This window comes from Leptosomus discolor, chromosome 14 (genome assembly GCF_034619465.1).
Source record: "Leptosomus discolor isolate bLepDis1 chromosome 14, bLepDis1.hap2, whole genome shotgun sequence".
NCBI lineage: Eukaryota > Metazoa > Chordata > Aves > Leptosomiformes > Leptosomidae > Leptosomus > Leptosomus discolor.
In genome coordinates this window covers 3,272,453-3,290,002 of record NC_141404.1, presented here as the reverse complement: position 1 = coordinate 3,290,002, position 17,550 = coordinate 3,272,453, and the positions used below count along the sequence as shown (strand labels likewise).

The 17,550-nt window shown below is 64.0% G+C and overlaps 2 protein-coding genes across 2 annotated transcripts; one reads left to right on the top strand and one right to left on the bottom strand.

Annotated features, from left to right (window-relative positions):
* Nucleotides 1-29: 29 nt before the first annotated feature.
* FLII (FLII actin remodeling protein) lies at nt 30-11,586 on the bottom strand. The gene is given in 37 exon segments (XM_086473247.1): nt 30-130; nt 239-344; nt 1,867-1,960; nt 1,962-2,002; nt 2,158-2,223; nt 2,353-2,432; nt 2,435-2,457; nt 2,726-2,771; nt 2,774-2,797; nt 2,800-2,830; nt 2,938-3,041; nt 3,044-3,065; nt 3,155-3,215; nt 3,336-3,490; nt 3,680-3,905; nt 4,032-4,171; nt 4,260-4,448; nt 4,561-4,752; nt 4,983-5,087; nt 5,187-5,358; nt 5,431-5,514; nt 5,761-5,835; nt 5,918-6,000; nt 6,076-6,255; nt 6,340-6,552; nt 6,661-6,794; nt 6,911-7,058; nt 7,353-7,437; nt 7,567-7,724; nt 7,808-7,983; nt 8,098-8,201; nt 8,307-8,468; nt 8,634-8,719; nt 9,163-9,243; nt 9,426-9,497; nt 10,614-10,724; nt 11,524-11,586. Coding segments are annotated over 37 exon segments (3,993 nt in total).
* A 744-nt stretch (nt 11,587-12,330) lies between these two features.
* On the top strand, nt 12,331-15,712 carry MIEF2 (mitochondrial elongation factor 2). The gene is made up of 3 exons (XM_086473270.1): nt 12,331-12,477; nt 13,659-13,836; nt 14,658-15,712. The coding sequence occupies exons 1-3, from the start codon at nt 12,331-12,333 to the stop codon at nt 15,710-15,712; spliced, it is 1,380 nt and encodes a 459-aa protein (XP_086329396.1).
* Nucleotides 15,713-17,550: the final 1,838 nt, after the last annotated feature.

Genomic DNA, 17,550 nt, shown 5'->3' with positions numbered 1-17,550 from the left:
TCCTCGCGTAACGTAGACTCGCCTCTTTTCTAACACCCGCGCCGGCCGCCGGTGCGCCCCGGCTCTGGCACGCTGCCCCCCGCGTCTCCCTGCCTGGCCGCCGGCCCCCCCCACACCGCCGGCCCCGAGCCTGGGGGGGGGGGGGGGCTGTGGTGCACAAACTCTTCCCGGGGAAGATAATTTGCTTTTTTTTTTTAATTTTTTTTTTTTATTTTATATATACACGGTCGAGTGTCACCGTCCCCTGCTCCAGAACCCCCTTCCTGGGGGATGCTGCTGCTTCCCCGGCTCCGCGGGGAGAGCTGGGGGCACGTGGACCCACCTCGTTCCCCCGGTTTTGGTCCCTCGGGGGAGGTGGGGGGGCTGGGAACCCCCGGGCACAGCCCCCCCTCTACCCTGGTCTGTGTTTACATGCCCGGCTCCCTGCAGTTTACAGCCCCGTCCCCCGCCTGCTGGGGTGCTCCCGGCTGCCACCCAGGGACTGTCCCCTGGGGGGGGGCGGGGGGAGCCCAGCGTGGACCCCCCCCCCCCCCGGCTCCCAGGTGGGCACCGGAGGGCTTGAGCAGCCCCCGGAGGTGGGGAGGGGGCACGGGGAGGGGTCACAGGTGGCCTTTTTCTCTTAGTGGCTTCTCCAAGGGCTATTCTCCAGGTTGGGCTCTGTGCCTGCTGCTCCTTTCTGACACTAATTCCTGCCACGGGTGGGTTCGGGATGGGATCGTGCTGCGGGGAGGGGGGACACCCCGGCTCCTGGTCCGTGCTGGTGCTGGGCAGGGAGGGGGGACACAAATGGGGCACGAACCCCCTCCTCCCCCAGGCCAGGCTGCCCCACCCTGGGGGTCTCACTGTGCCAAATCCCCCCCCCCCTCCCCTCCGCTCAAGGCTCCCCAGCCCTCGCAGGGGCTGTGGTGACACCGGTGGCTGTCCCTACATGGCTCTGGGGCTCAGCCTGGCACCTGGCCCCCCCTCCCCTTTTGGGGATCAGGGGCTGTTTCGGACCCCCGGGGCTCTTTTGCGGTACGTGTGGAGCTGGGGGGGGGGTGGGGGCTGGGCAAGGCAGCCCTGGGCTCTGCCGCTGCCTCCCGAGGCCGGGGCTGTAGCGTCCCTGGTAGAAACACACCCCCCCCCCCCCAACTCATCCTTTTTTTTTTTTTGGTAAGATGAATTTAGCATTGTTTAGTTATTAAAAATACTGGTTTTTAATATTGAAAATAAAGCATTTAATATCAACTGCCCAGGCTGCACATGTGGGCTTGGAGCTGGGGGTCAGGGGTGCCAGGACCCCCTGAGCCGGGGAGGGGCAGGATCAGGGTGGGGGAGACCCCTCTGGGGCGCAGTCAGAGCCTGGCACAGCCTCGGGGTGAGAAGTGCAGCCTTTATTGATATGATACCGATGGGCTGGCCCCTGCTGGGGGTCCATTGCCCGCCCCCCCCCCCCCCCCCCCCCCCCAGGACAGCAGGCCGGCTGTAAGGCCCGGGGCTGAGCACACCCTTACTCCCCCCACCCCGCCGCCCTTTCCCCAGTGCTCTTTAGCAAAGCATCCTCCTACCCAAACTGGGAAACACTCCTGTCCCCCAGTTGCAGGGGAGCTCGGCACTGGTTTGGAGCAGCAGCATCCCAAGCGGGGTTGTTAACAGGCCCCACATGTCCCCCCTCCCCAGGAAGGGAAGGGGCCGAGCAGCGCCCCGTGCCTGGAGAAGGGGGGAACGACAGAGGGTCAGCCCCAGTGCTCCCCACTGGTCCCAGCTCCGGGGAGGAGAAGCGGCTCCAAGCTGAGCTGGGCTGGGAGCAGGCATGTTTGGCAGCGCAGGGTACGGGGGGGGGGGTGGGGGGGTGGAGGGCACGGCCGGAGTGCTGGGTGCCCCCACCCTTAGGCGGGCGGCTTGCGGGAAGACGCTCCAGGCGTGGAAGCAGCGGGTGAAGGGCCAGGGCTCGTTGCCTTTCCGCACCAGCCGAGCTTGCGGGGCCGCGTGGGGTCTTGGAGCGCATGTGCTGGATGTAAACCTGGGGCAGAGCACAGCCGTGGGGGGTCCCTGGCCCTCGACCACCTCTGGGGCTGGGGGTCCCAGCCCGGGACCCCCCCAAGGGCGATGGAGAGGCCCGAATCGTGCCCCTGCCAACAGCAAGGAATGGGGGGGGGGGGAGGGGGGGGGCCCTACCTGGCACGCCTTGAGGCTCAGCTTGATCTCCACCTGGCTGGTCTGGGTGCCCACCCACATGTAGACCTGCGGGAAAGGACGCGCAGCCGGGCTCAGCCGACGGAGCCACCGGCAGATCCGGCGCCTGCTGTGCTGCCCCCACGCCCCCCCCCCCCCCCCCCAGACACAGGACATATCCCCACGGTCCCGGCTCACCTCCCGCCCGTTGTCCAGCAGCATGATGTCATCGTCGGCCAGGTCATCCTGGCAGAAATCGGAGCACTTCTCTGACACGAGAAATAGCCCTTCTCGTTGGAGCACCTGCAGGGCGAGGCAGAAGGGGAAGCGCATCAAAGACGTGAGTTTGTTAGGTCCTCAGCTCGTGCAGAAGCAAGGGACGTGATGGAGCAGCTCTTTTTCGGCCAGTTGGTGCCCAGGGATGGGCACAGAGTTGGAGAAGGGCTTTGCTTTTAGTTCCTGGCTAGCTTGTGAGGACTTGAGCCGCTGGTGAAGGCCAACACGGCCTGGGGCACTGCAGGAGGAAGGGAACCAGCACAGACTGGAGCAGCCCTCCCAAACCAGCACCCACCTGAAAAGCCGGGAGTGCTTCATGTAGTCGGCGTCTTCATCGTAGGCTTCTGGCTCCCGATGCCCACCCAGAGAAGTTTTCGGGCTCTTCTCCCTCGTTGATCACCTGCGAGGGCAGCGACAGGGCTGAGCGCGGCCGTCCCCGGCCGTGAGGGTCGCTGTCACCCAGGTAAGGCGGCGCAGGCCCTGCTGTACCCCCCCCCACCCGCTCACCTGCTTGCTGTAGGAGTCGTCAAACATGTGGTTCATGATGTCCTCGGCCAGCTTGGCCTCGTCGGGGTCGGCCGCCCGGCCCACCCAGGTGTAGACGATGCCTGGTTGTCCGTGCTCTCAAAGGGCACCTGGGGGATGCAGAGAGTCAGGGCTACCCGAGCGGGGAGGGGGGCAAGTGGCCGAGCATCCCCGAGGCTGCTCAGCCACAAGCACGTACCTTGAGGATGAAGCAGAACTCTGAGTTGAGCAGAGCAGCGTCCGTGTTGATCTGGATGCACCTAGAAATGAAGCCCACGAGGCACCGTCAGCAAGAGATCGGGCAGTGGTGCCCCCCGGCACGTACCCCGTTAGCACCCATGGGTGCTGCCTGGCCCAGGGCACCCCCCTGGAGGGCTGACCTGGTGCAGAGGGCCCCGCCGTTGGTGCGGATGTGGTAGAGGCTGGGCTGGGGGGGGCTGGCCCTGTCCTTCCTCTTGCCCCGGTGGATGACAAACCTCCTCTTGAAGTGCGAGAGGAATTTGGGGTTCTCCTGCTGCTGCGTCATGCGCACAACCTGGCCAGGGGGGGGTGGGTGGGTGTCAGCACCCCCCAAACACAACCCCAAGACCCAGCTGCACCCACCCCTGCCAGTGCCCATCTCTGCTGCTAGCCCCTGCCTTTAGCCTGGGGGGGCAGAGAGGGGGTGGGGGCGAAGTGAGGCAAAGCTGGGGGACCCCCGCCGCTGTGTCACCCCCTGTGTCACCTCCAGCTTGCCGGGGAAAAGACTCTCGAACTTCTTCTGGAGGCTGAAGGTGAAGGTGAGCCAGCCCATGTTGGAGGCCTCCCGGCCCTGCCAGAAGTAGACGATGCACTGGAAGTCTTCCTCAGGCTGCTTCTCCTCCTCTTCTTCCTCACCCTCCTCCTCCCCTTTGCCTTCACCCTTTTTCTTCTTCTCTTCCTCCTCCTCGTACTCCACTGGCACCCAGTACCTGAGGGCAGGAATGGGGCGGGGGGTGATGTCAGGGATAGGGCAAGCTGGGGGTCTGGGCAAGGAGAGGGGGGGTGGGATATGAGGTGGTCCAGCAGCCCCGGAGAGGGGACAAGCCAGGTGTCACCTGCAGAGGAAGACGTAGCAGTCGTGGGTGTGGAAGTGGCCAAACTCCTCCTCGGGCAGGCGAGCGAATTTCTTGCCCTCCAGCACGAAGCCCTCCATGCCATCCAGGTCCTCGTTCCACTCCTCCATCAGCTGCTCCGCCTGCGGCCCCACGTGCTCCATCAGCGCCCGGCCCATCGCCACGGGACACACACACACACACACACACACGGAGGGTCCCCAGCCCTACCTCGCTCAGGGGCATGGGGGGCTGGCGGGGCAGGAAGAGCGCCGTGAGGTCGGCCTTCATCTGGTCCTTCTTCTCGGCGTCCTTGCGGACCTTGCCGCTGAGGCCGCCCTCCTGCAGCACCGTCTCGGCGTTGCGGGTGTAATCCACGCGCAGGACGTCGTCCCAGTTCTTGAACTTGGACTTGAAGACCTACGTCGGGGAGCAGGGAACGCACCCTGAGCCCACAGCACCCTCCCTGGCACCCAGCACCCCCTCTGAGCGGGGGGGGGCGGGTCTGTGACCATTCGTAGGGCTGCCCTACCTGGCACTCGGTGCCCTCCAGGTTTCTGGTGACCATGGCGTGCTTGGGCCGGTGCAGCATGCCGCACAGCTCCTGGCTCAGCTTCAGCGCCGCCGCCCGCACCAGCCGCGGCGACTTCCTCCCGATCCAGATGAAGACGTCGGACCAGCAGTCCAGGATGTACACGCTCTTGGTGTCCAGCAGGCTCTGCAGCTGAAGGCACCGCAGGGAGGGGGATAAAAAGGGCCTCAGGTACCTCGTGGGCTTTCCTGGCTGGGAAACACCCTGCCTGATCCCGAAAGGCAGCCGGGTAGAGCAGAGCATCCCCCACCCAAGGCGCCCCGCTGGCCCAACCTGCCTCTCCCAGGGCAGAGCTGGAGGCAGAGGGGGCATGAAACCAGTCTCACTGGTCAGACGGGGAGAACCTCCCTGCCCCATCCTACCAGGCGCATCTCTGGCATGAGATCAGCCTTCAGCCTCTTCTTGTGCTCCACCGAGAGCTTGTAGTTGATCTGAGGCAGCTCCAGGTAGCCCAGACCCAGGCCAACCTGCGGAGGGGACAAGGACCCGGGTGAGGGAAGGGGGCTGCAGGACCCTGACAGTGCCAACAGCCCCCCCCCCCCCCCCCCCAGGTGGCTGTCCCCTACCTTGTACAGCTTGGGCTTGTGGGGCTGGAAGTCATCGGGGACGCAGGGCCGGATCTCCTCGGGCTGCCCCCCCAGCGCCTCCCAGAAGTCGGGGGTCTCCTGGCCCTGGGTGAGCAGCGTGATCTCCGCCTTGCCCTTCCGCTCGTTCTTGTTGATCTTCTCGGCGAAGAGCCTGCAGCGGGGAGCGGGTGAGAGGGCAGGTGGGCTCCCCACAGCCCCCCTCAGCCCCTCCAACCAGCCCTACCTGGCCTTGGTGGTGCTGCTCAGCGTGGCCTGGCTCCCGCGCCACACCAAGAGGTTGAGGCCGTGGTCCAGGAGGAAGACAAACCTGGTGGACACAGAGGTGGGAGAGGACAGTCAGGAGACACAGGGGGGTGGGATGAGCATCCTCCCCACCCGGGGGGTCCTTGCAGGGCAGGGAACCGCAGCGGTTTGCGCTGCCAAGTGGGGTTTGGCCCTCCTTTCTTGTAGAAAGGGGCTGGCACAGCCGATTTTTCACCCCAGAGCTGCAGCTACGATGTCTTCGGTGGACCCTGCCAGCACCCTGCGTCCCCTGGCCGCTCCCCCTGCCCACCTGGGGTCCAGCGATGTCCCTTTCAGTGCGACTGGCTCCAGCTTGACGTTCTTCTTCCCGTAGACACGGTACAGCCTGGGGTGGGAGAGACAGCCACAGTGGGACGTGGGGCACCGCCTGCCCCACGCATCCCCCCAGCCCCTGGCCCCAGCGGTACCTGGTGACATATTGCGTGTCCTCGACGGTGAAGAAGCCACTGGCCGTGCCACCCTCGATGTAGGAGATGTCGTTGTCGAAGACCTGGGGGGGCAGGGAGGGGGTGAGGGTGGGAGAGGCAGGGTTGGGAGCCGTGGCGGGGCCAGGGGTCGGCCTCACCTGGAGGAACTCGTCGCTCTCGTCCCCCATCTCCTCGCGGATGCTGCGGCACTCGGCCCCCAGGTAGTTGCGGAGGTTGACAGCGTGGATGGCGGAGCAGGCCTTCTTGTCCAGCGTGGCCTCCTGCCCGATCCAGTAGTAGATCTCCCAGTTGAGGGAGCCGTTCTCGTCGAGGAAGGTCTGGGGAGGGACAGGGAGTGAGATGGGACGGCTGCGGCCCCGACTTGAGGACGGGGGGGACACCCCTCGCTCCTCCCCAAGTACCTTGAGCACGATGTAGCAGTCGGCCTCGTAGAACTTGCCGTGGAAAGCCTCATCCACCAGCGTGGGCACGAAGTTCTCGATCTGCCAGACGCAGAGGCCGGGCAGCTGCCCCACGTCCTCGCTGAAGAACTCGGAGTAGTCCAGCTGCGGCTTCTCCAGGCCCTGGTCCCAGCGGCGCGTCTTCAGGTCCGGCGCCTTCGCCTCCCCGCTCTCCTGCGGGGACGAGGACGGGTCGCTACGCTGGGCTCAACTGGGTCCCTGTCGGCACCTGGGGTGGGCCAAGGGCACCGCTCAGGGCCCCTCTCCCCCTCCAGACCCTACCTCTATCTTCTTGTTCTTCTCCTGGGCCACGTCCGACATCCCCTTCAGCACCTGCTTGGCCTGGTCGTCCTGGGCAGAGTCCTTGCGCCGCCGGAGCCGCATCTTGCGGGCCAGCGGGTCCTTGGTGCCGCTCCCTGGGGACGCGGTGAGAGGCCGTCAGGACCCTCGTGCCTGGCGTGGGGCACGGCTCGTCGCCCAGCCTCTCCCACGGCGCTGGCAGGGGCTGTCCCCCGTGTCCCTGCACGCTCACCGGCCGCTGCGGCCGCCACGGTGGCCGGGGAGGCTCCGGCCAGGCGGAGCTGGTTCTGGAGGGAGAAGTCGATGTTGTACCACTCCGACGTCCGATCCACCGGCTTCGGGGGCATCACCAGGTTGGGGTTCTCGCGCACGTCCAGGATCTGCGAAGGAAGGGATGGGAGACCTGGCTGTTCTGAAGCAGGGGCTCACAGGTAGGCTGAGGATCTGGGGGGGGGGGGGGGGCGGCAGGAGACCTTCGGAGCACCCTGGGCTTCGGTGAGGTGAAGGGGAGGGAGCCCAGAATCTACCACCTGCCTGGGCTGAACCGCGCATTGGCTCTAAGAGCCCCTGTTCCTCACCTCACCCCATCCCACCCTACAGGCCTGGGATCCCAGGGAGAGGTTGGGGCTGTGGTGGACCCAGGGGTGAGGTGGAGGGGGCGTTGGGGGTCTCACCTCCACGTCCGTCAGGAAGTGGATGGCCTCTGGCAGCGTCACCAGGCGGTTCTTGTTCAGCACCAGCTTCCTCAGCTTGGAGCACCTGCGGGACACAGAGACGCTGGTGAAGGGCCAGGCTGGGGGCACGTCCTTCAGAGACCCCGTATCGCCACACAGCCTCCGTGTCCCCCTCTTGGGGACAGAGCAGATCTGGCTGCGGGCTGTCCCCGACCTGCACAGGCTCTCAGGGATGAGCTCCAGGTTGTTGTTGGCCGCCATGAACTCCTCAAGGTTGGCGAGTTTGCCGATGCCCGAGGGGATCCCGTCAAAGTCGAGCTTGTTGGAGTTCAGGTACATCTTCTTCAGCTTGGTCAGCTTGCAGATGGCCGACTGGGGAAGGAGAAGGTGGGGTGAGGGAGAACCCAGCGGCATGGAGGCGTGGGCAGGGAGGCTACGTACGGGCAGGGACATACGGGCAAGGAGGTGAGCTGGTTGCGGGACAGGTTGAGGGTCTCCAGCTGGGTCCACTGGTCGATGCAGAGGGACAGCTCCGTGATCTGGTTGCTGCTGAGGTTGAGGCGCCGCAGGCTGCCCAGGGTATAGAGGCACTCGGGGACACGACTGAGGTCGTTGCAGGACAGGTCCACGTCTGGGGGGGGTGGGGGGAAGGCAATGGGGTGATGCCACCGGCCAGACCCACGCCAGGGCTGGGAGAACCCTTGGAGGGCTCCGTGCACCGTGGGGCTGGGTGCCCCGGCCCTACCTGCCAGGTTCACCAGGCCCTCAAGGCTGGTGGGCAGATTGCTCTGCGTGCGCTGGGTGTTCCTGAGGTGGAGGGTCTGCAGGGCCACCATCGCCGGGAGCTGCCTGCGGACCACGGAGAACCACGGAGCAGAGACAGCGTCAGGGCTGGAGCAGGCACCCGGCCCAGCCCTGGCATTGTGGGATCCAGCCTGGAAAACGGGGCCTTACCGGAGCTGCGCATGTAGGAGGGGGTTGTTGTTGAGGATGAGAGTCTGGAGGTGGACCAGGCGTCTCATCTGGGGCGGGAGGCTCTCCAGCTTGTTGTTGCTCAGGTCGAGGTAGAGCAGGTCCGTCAGGTTGATGAAGAGCTGGTTGGGGATGGTCTCGATGCTGTGGGGATACGGGGATCTTCAGGGCTGCCTGGGACCTGCACCCCAGCCCTGGGTCTCCCTCAAAGTGGGGCAGAGAGCAGGACCCAGAGTGAAGGGCAGGGGGGGGGTGATGGATGGAGGTGGCCAAGGCTAGAGGGAGGTGGCTGCCCTGGCCTGGACCCACCTGTTGTGGCCGAGGTTGAGGACCAGCATGTTCTTGGCGTTCTCCAGCTCCCGGGGACACTCCGTGAGCTGGTTGTAGCTCAGGTCCTGGGACAAACGGGAGAACAGAGCAGGCATCACCCCCTGCCCCGCGTCCAGCAACCACCACCCAAAACGCGAGGACCACGGGGCACCTCTGGGGGTACAGCCTGCCTACAGCCACACTGGGCCCTGCCCCGCTGGACGAGCACGCGGGGAACCCGGCCGTGGCACCAGCCTTTAGAGGAGACGTTGCCACAGGGTTATCCTGCCCGCAGCCAGCTCCCCCCCTGCTCAGACACGGGGGCAGAAGGGCTGGCGCTGAAAGGGGACGGGAGTTCTTGTGGCAGGGAAGCTGGTTATGGCCTGGGCACCTGAAAGTCGAAGGGAGGCGGGCAGCACTGAGCCCTGATTTACTCCCTGCACCTTTCCCCTGGGTTCTCCTCAGCCCCACCGTGCTCCCCAAGGGCCACGAGGGGCCACTGAGGTGCCGGGAGTCTGAGGAGACCTACCAGCACCGAGAGGTCATCCAGCTGGAAGATATCATCAGGGACTCCTGAATTCTTCAGGCTGTTGGCACGAGCCACGATCGCCTTGAAGGGGGAGAAGAGAGGCACGACTGCAGCCACCCGCCGGCTCTACGCCTGCTGAGCCCCCCGGGGTGGCCAGGGACGATCCTTCGTGTGCCCCCCCAGAGCCAGGGGCTGGCTGAGAGGTGGCTGGGGACACCAGCCTGGATGCAGGCAGGACGCAGGAGCAAGGGGGGAACACTTACCCGGAGGCAGGGCAGGCCGGAGAGCTCGCCGTGGAGCGTGGTGAGGCTGTTGTGGCTCACGGAGAGGTGCTCCTGCGGGGAAGCCCCAGGGAAGCCCCAGTGAGCAGAGAGAGAGGAGCTGGGGTTGCCCGGGGCACCAATCGGGCCCCTGCACCGATGTGGGAGGCTCCTCGATCCCAGGAGATTCGGGGGGGCTCAGCCCTCCCTGACCCACACGAGGCTGCTGGTTGGTTGGCCCCAGCGCACCCACGCTGCCTCTGCACCCTTGGGGCAGACCTGGAGGAGACACCCCAGCCCCGCTGCAGGGTTCGGGGTGCTCTGGGCTGCCACCGAGCTGGCTTGTGGCAGTCCCCTACCACCCCCGAGCAACCCCAGTCCTTGGAAACGCTCCTCACTGGAAACAGGCAGACACGTCAGGACAGGCGAGGTTGGAGGAGAGCCCAGGGGAAATTTTGTTTTCCTCTGGGCAGCACCACCTCAGCTGTTACCTGCTCAGGAAAATGAGGAATTGGCAGAACTGTGGGCGAGGCGCCAGGTCTCAAGTCTGGCCGTGGCCCCCCCCAGCATCTGGCAGAATGCGGCTCTGAACAGCACAGAGGGCTTCCCCGCTGGCTGGGCCTGAGCAGGACGCACCCGGCACGGCGACGAGGACTTTTGGCAGCGTTTAAAGCTTTGTGTTTGCCTGTCGCTGCCCGAACGCTGCCCGTAACGTGCTGCGGGGCACCGCCAAAGCAAAGCTTAGCCACGGACTCCACCAAGGGCCTGGTCGTGTACAAAAAAACTCAAGCCGCCCAAAAAACAAAGCCAGGCAGCGGCCAGCTACTGCTCTTTGTATCTTTTAGTGAAAGGGAAGGAAAAAAAAAGCCCCAAAACCTTAATCCTCCCCATACTAAACCTTCACTCTTCCCTCCTATTAAAGGGCAGAGGATCCAAGCATGGTTTTTAGTCTGGTTTTCTAGGAAAACAAGGTGAAACCAAGTACAAGTCTGTCTCAACCCCACTCCTAACAGCTCCTGCATCCAATTTCAACCACACGTCGTAGCTCAGCCCTATTATTAGGCACCAGAGCATCCGCCGATGAGCCACGAGGCTGGCAGGCACCAGGCTCTCGGCACCACTACGCAGGGCCCTGTCTGATCCCAGTGGGAGCTGTCGAGCCCTGTCCCCGGCCCGAAACGTGCCGCTCACCAGCTTCTGGAGGGCGGCGAGCTCCTCGGGCAGGTAGCAGAGCCCCGTGCGGTTCAGCTTCAGCCAGCGCAGGCTGGTCATCGCCTTCACGTGCTCTGGGAAGTAGCCGCCCTGCGAGGAAGAGGAGGAGGAGGAGGAGGAGGAGGAGGAGGGTGAGAAAAGCACCTGTCCCGCAGGGTGAGGATCTGGGGACCTCAGTCTGACCAGCCCTGCGAGGTTGGGGGGAGGCCTGGGATCACCCACTCCTATGGGAGTGGGACCCAGGGGGTGCAGGGTTGCCCAGTCCTATGGGATTGGGACTAGGGTTACAGGATCGCCCAGTCCTATGGGAGTGGGACCTGGGGGTGTGGGATCGCCCAGTCCAATGGGATTGGGATCCGGGGGGGTGCGGGATCACCCAGTCCTACGCGACTGGGACCTGGGGGTGTGGGATCGCCCAGTCCTATGGAAGTGGGACCTGGGGGTGCGGGATCACCCAGTCTTATGGGACTGGGACCTGGGGGTGTGGGATCACTCAAGTCCTATAGGACTGGGATCTGGGGTGCGGGATCGCCCAGTCCTATGGGATTGGGACTGGGGGGGGGCAACACCACCTGGCTCTCTGGGGCCCCACGGGCTGGGGGGGGGCAGAGGGTGCCCAGCTGTAGAAGGCGGGGGGGGTGAGGGATCGCCAGATCCTGGAGTGCCTATAGGGCCAGGGCTGCCCCTAGACGAGCACCCCCGGTCCGGGGCCAGGAACAGGACCGGGGATGGCGGGGGGGGGGGGGGGGGGCGACATCACCTACCCCCAGGTGAGCAGGGCCGGGTCAGGCCTGACAGGCCCCTGCGGTGCCCGGCCCGGCTCTCGGGGCCTGGGGCCGGGCTGTCCCCCCTTCCCCCAGCACCCCTAATTCCTCCCCCCCACACACACCTTGAAGTCGTTGCCGCTGAGGTCGACGCCGCGGACGAAGGGCAGGACCCCGGTGGCCGCCATGGCGGCGCTGGCGGAGGAAGGGCGGGGGGACCCGGCGGCAGCGAGCCCCGCCCGGCCACGCCCCTTTCCCTCCCAAGCCACGCCCCGGCGGTGACGGTTCCGCAGGGAGGAGCCGGGTTCTGCTTCCGAGCGCCTGTGGGCGGGGCCACGCCACGCCGCGTCCCTATTGGCTGGGGCAGCGCCGGGGGTTGCGGGGCGCGCGGGCGCGCCCGGGCTACCGGTAGCGCGCGGGCGGCGGGGGTGAGTGCGGGCGGGGGCGGCCGGCGGGGGCGGGGGGGGGGGGGGGGGTTGGTGTCTGCCCCGCTCCTGCTCGGGAAATGGCCCCGGGCCCGGGCAGCGGCCCAGCCGCCTCCCCTCAGCAACGCGGGGGTCTCCGTGCCGGTCCCTCCCGGGGCCACGGAGGTACCGTCGCGTCCCCGCCCTTCCCCCGCCTCAGCGCCGCCGGTTTCCCTCCCCCCCCCCCGAGGCGGTTGCGGTAGGACCGGGCGGGGAGCGGGTGATCCTTCTTCCCGCGGGTGACCCTTGCTCCTCCGCCGCACCCGGGAGCCTTTGCCCCGCAGGGCAGCGGCGGGGTGGGCTCGGTGGGGGCGGCAGAAACCCCCCGTTTTCCTCCTCCCCCCCCCCCAAGAAAACTCCCGCTCGACGGGCTCTGCGTATGTCCCCCCCCCCCCACCCCCGCGGTGGGAGGCCGGTCTCCCTCCCAGGGTGACCCCCCCCGCCGGTGCTTGTCTCCGCAGGGCGACCATGGCCGAGCTCCCGCGGCAGCGGGGCCGGCGGCAGGAGGACGGCGGGCTGGGCAGCGTCCTCGACCTGCTGCTGGCCAACGCCAGGCTGGTGCTGGGCGTCAGCGGCGCGGCCGTGCTGGCCATCGCCACGCTGGCCGTCAAGCGGGTAAGGGTGGCTCTGTTATAATCCAGTTGTGGGTTTTGAATAGATAATTACTTTTCATTGATCACCAGTTGCTTTTAATGAACGACTTAATGGCTTGAAGGAATAACTGACGCTGTGTATGAATGCAATCAGTTTACGTTATAGGAAGAAATATCCAAAACCTCACTGATGCTCAGAAACAGCAGCTGCTGCCTTACGAAAATGGCCAAAGCTAAAGCTGCTGCTGATTGTGAAATTGTCCAGAACAGGGCGGCAGGGAGACAGGGACAGGGAGTGAAAGTGCCCGTTCTTGGCGTATCTTCTTATTTTATGGGTTGAAACCGGAGAAACTAAGGAATGTTAAGGTGAAGACCCTCACCTCCTCCCCATCCTAATGTGCATATCAGAGATCTTGATCAGCAAGATAACCCATGGTTATATTAGTATAGGAATACTAATGAAGTTAGTTAATAGGGCGGACCAGTCGTTGTAAATGTCAAAATTAATAGCGGGCATAACATGCATGCTGATGTTAAAGTATGTTAAAGATCATGACTTTGCAGAAAAAGGGTATAAAATGCTGAATTTTTTGATGTAACCCTGAAGCACGTCAGGAGGAGCTATCCCCCGTGCTTCCCAGCGCTGCCATAAAGAAGTGCCGGCTCCTCTGCACCGGTGTGGAGAAGTTTGTCGTGATGGTGATCCTCCATCAACAGCTGCAGCTGCCGTTTTGGGGGGCTCGGAGGACGGGAGCTCTCGGAGAGCCGCTTTGCTCCCCGGTGGCGGTGGGGGAAGACGCCGCACCAACCTCGCCGGCTGCTCCCGAGCTGGTCCCTCGAGGCTGGCCAAAACGCTGGCGGCAGCACCGTGGGCATGGAGCTGGCTGCTCCCGCCCTGCGGGGACACACGCAGCCCCGCACCCTGTTTGCCCGGAGCAGAGCACATTCGGGATCTGGTGTCCCATCCAAAATGGCACCTTGGGCTTCATTCACATTGGGACACCTGACTGTTTTCCGCTTAAAACCTGCAGGAAGGACACGTGCGCCTTAAACTGTCTGGTTTTGTCAGGAGAAGCCCCGCGTGGGGCTGTGTCTCCCCGTGCCTGTACCACAGGGGCTGTCGTCCCCCTTAGTTCAGAGCGTGACAGCGGGGAAATGGTACAAGGATAACAACTTGTCCCCGTGGGTTTTTCTTCCCTCCAGCTGATAGACCGAGCCACCAGCCCTCGCGACGAAGGCGATCCCAAAGCTGAGCAGAAGACCCTGGAGGAGAGCTGGCAGGACTTGGCCTTGATCAAGACAACACCAAAACCCCCCAAGAAGCAGAGAAGGGAAGACCTCAGCGAGCCTCTGCTCTCTCCGGCTTGGCCGCCGGTGCCAGGTGAGCTTCGTGGTGTGCGTGCCAGCTCCCACCGCGGTCGGCAAGATCACCTTGACGTGCTCCAGGCCGTCTGTGCCGCTGCTTCCCGCGGGCTGGGAGCTCCGTGTTTATTTTTAGCTCGGTGTCCGGAAAGCTGACCCGATGGTGCCCTCCCTCCCGGGAGGCTCCTGAGCCGTGGCCCCTTTTTAGGCAATGCCTGCGGTAACAGGCAACTCCTGGGCGTCGCGGCGGCTGCGGCGTGGTGGTGGCTGTCGGGGCTTTGTTTCTTCTGGAGCGGCGGCTGCTGCGCTCGTTTTCTGGGTCAGCTCTGTCGAGAGGAAGGTGCGCTCGGGAGCGGCTGGAGACAAAGGCTGCCTTGTCCGGCCGCCTAAGCAGACGGCGTTTTTCCAAGCTCAGGGCCTGGCAGGTCCTGAGATACTGGCCCTAGAGCAGGAGTGTTTTGTTGCAGGACTTGAGGAATCTGCCTGAGTGGTCTCAGCGGGGCCGAGACTTGGAGGGACCCTGGCAGGGAGTCCCTTGCTCGGCCGCTGGGGCTTAGCCTGGTTTACCCATCTCTAGCTGGGGGGGTGAGGCCGGGCGCTGTCGGGTTTTGAGGTTAGTTTGGGCTCTGCCTTGGCTGAGAAGGGCTGTGAACGTCAGAGGACTCAGTGGTGGCCCTCTTGGCAAGGTCAGCCTCGCTCCCGGAGAGGTGGGCTGAGAGCTGGGCGCCCACCTCGCGCCTCTCCCTCGGCTGCAGCAGGAGAAGCCGCTGCTGTAGGTGGCAGACTGTCTGCTCAGAGCCGTGACTTCTCCCTCTCCTCCACCCCATCTCCTTCTCACAGAGACCAGGGTCTGCTCTGCTCCTCCGGAGATTCCTCGGGTCGAATCCAGCCCTCCGCGCTGCCTCACGCTGCAGGAGAAGCTCCTCTCCCACTACAGCAGCCGGCTGGCCGTGCCCGAGTCACAAGCATCCCTCGCCCCGCAGCTGGCCAGGGGCATCTGTGCCCAACTGCAGAACTCCCTGCAGAGCAGGTACCCGGAGCTGCCCTTCGGTGACTTCTTCCTCAGCGGTCCCCTGCTCGATGGCCTCGGGGTTCTGGCAGCCGACCACATCCACCTCATGCTGCCGGTGGTCCTCGACGTCGCGCTCTGGAGCCTCATCCCAGGGGAGGACACCGTGGTGAGGAACCCCCAGTACTGGATGATCAAGAGGACTGATCTGGAGTATTTCCCTCGTGGGCGCAGCCCCTGGGACAGGTTCATCGTGGGACGGTACCTCTCCTCCAACGTCCTCAACGAGATGCTCCACAAGGTGCTGGTGGCCTCCATCAACTGGCCTGCCATAGGCAGCCTGCTGGGGAGCGTCATCTACCCGGTCGTGGCCTCCCAGGAGCTGAAGCTGGAAGTCAAACACGATCAGGTCGAGCTGAGCATCACCCTCTTCCCGGTGGTGGAAATGGAGGACAAGGTTCTTCTGGCTGCTCCTCCTGAAGGACTGGTGGAAAACCTCTGGCTTGAGAGCTTTTACAGGGCAGAGGTCTCGAAGGTGAAGGAGCTGGACGCCGGTGACTCCGGGGCTCGGCAGCACTGCCTCCGCATCCTGAACGGCGTCTGCAAGAGCCATCCTGCCCTGCACAAACTGAGCGGCAGCCCCTTGACCCACGTCATCCTTCACCTCAGTGCCACCAGTTCGGACTGGGCAGAAGAAAGCCTTGCTGACAGGTTCCAGCAGGTGCTTGAGGAGCTGGTCGGCTACCTGGAGAAAGGGGTCTTGCCTTCCTATTTCAACCACAAAATCAACCTCTTCTGTGAGCTGTTGGAAGAGGAAATCGATGAGATGGGCTTCACGCTCTACAGAGCCATATCTGAGCCGGAGCTCCTGCTGAAGGAGAAATGACCGGTGCGTTGGGAGCTCCCGAATGTAGGGTGTTCCTTGCCCATCTGCTGCTCCCCGCTGTGAGGGTTACGATGCTTCTAGTTGACTAGTAAGAGGCAAAGTTCTTGCACTTTATGAGATAAAAAAAAAAAAAACCCAAACATTTCCTGCGTGAATAAAATGTGCCTGAGCAGAGGTGGGTGTTGGCGTAAGGAGCCTTTGGCTGGGAGGCTGTGCCAGACCCGGGGTGAGCGCAGCCCACGCCTCGAGTACCTACAGGTGAGTCCTGCCCGCTGGGCGTTGGGAGCCGACGCGAAGCATGTTTGGTGTCTGGTTCCCAGTGTCCTCTGCCTGTCCCAGCCTGCTGTCAGGCTCCCTGACCATCTGGAGCTGGGAGGAGAGCAGCTTCTTGCTGTTGCTGTGTCCTGCAGACCCCCCAGGAGCAGCCTCCTGGGTGCTGGGCGGGTCCTTTCCCCAGCATCCAGCTCGGTCATCCTGTGCCGTGCCTTCCAGCCAGTTTTGGGGACAGGGTGGGAGCCTCATCTGTCTGTAGGATATCGCCAATTTCTGAAATAAGGCCCCAGTGACGACTTGGGTGGTTGTCTGGGCACTTCAAGGTACAGCCATGGCAAACGGGGCTGTGGGTTTATTCTCTGGAAACCCTTTCAGCTGCCAAAAGGGGCGAGCTCGACCCTGCCTCTGCATTCTGCCGGTTACCGGCTCTGCCCCGAGGAAGGGGCGTCCTTCCAGCACAGCGCTGGGCCTTCGTGGCCCTTGGCCCACAGCGGTATTTTGCTGGAAAATGTCCCGACAAAGGGGGTGGCAGGAAGAGAGCTGCTGACTGCCGGCATTGGTCCCTCGATGGAGGCTGCAGCGGGGCTGTGCGTCCCCTCCCTGGCGCGTGGGTCGCCGCCAGCATCCGTCTGCGGGGACTCGCTGCTCTGCAACGACCCGCAGCGTCCCCTTCCAGTCTGTCCAGTGACCTTTTCGCACCCGTGTTGCTGCTGTCTTGACGTCCTGTTTCCCCCGGAGCCCCACGGTATGGGGCAGGAAAGTAGGACAGGAACGATGCTGGGAGCAGAGAGCTTGCAAGAACTGAAGTGGTTTATGCTTTTAATTAAGAAGGTATGTTTTGTTTGGGTATTTTGTTTTGGTTTTTTCCTTTGAGTGGCTGCTAGTAGGCTTGGTTCTGGCTGTAGTCCCAGGGCGAAGGAATGTATTCTTCTATTTAATGGGAAGAGCTGTTTTTTTGCACACTGGCGGAGATGGAGAAATCCTGTGGGCTTCCATGTGAGCAGCTGTTGTGGTTTAGTTTCCTTTACAGCTATCGCCTTGTTTATGGAAGGAAAAAAACCCACGTGCTTTTCCTCCCAGTCTGAGATGACTTTGTTCCTCCAAACCGCTTCCCAGGTGTTAGCGACCAGAATAAACCTTCCCTGTCTGTACTGCTGCTCTCGTCTCACCTCCTTTTTGTCTCCTTCCCTGTCAGAAGGGCTGGAGTGATCCTCCAGCTGCGGTGGCATGCCTGGGAACCACCCAGGGCCTGTCCCCGCCCTGTGCAGAGAGCTTGGGGGTGGTCAGACCCCCGTCCTGCAAGGAGAATCCGCCTCTTCCCAACCCCTACAGAGCCTGTGAGCCGGGGGGGGGACACGGAGCTTGTGCCGCTTGCCAGCGGCTCCAACGGCTCGGCTGCCCGGGCTTAGGCCAGGCAAGCTGGCAACGGCTGATGTCACCAGCAACGCTTAAAACCTGCCACCCGTGCGCTGCACAAGTGCTTGCCGCTGCTGTCGCCCGTCGGTGGCCGCTGCTCGGGCTTCTGCCAGCTCAGTGATTGCGTTACAAAGCCTCGTAATCCGGTT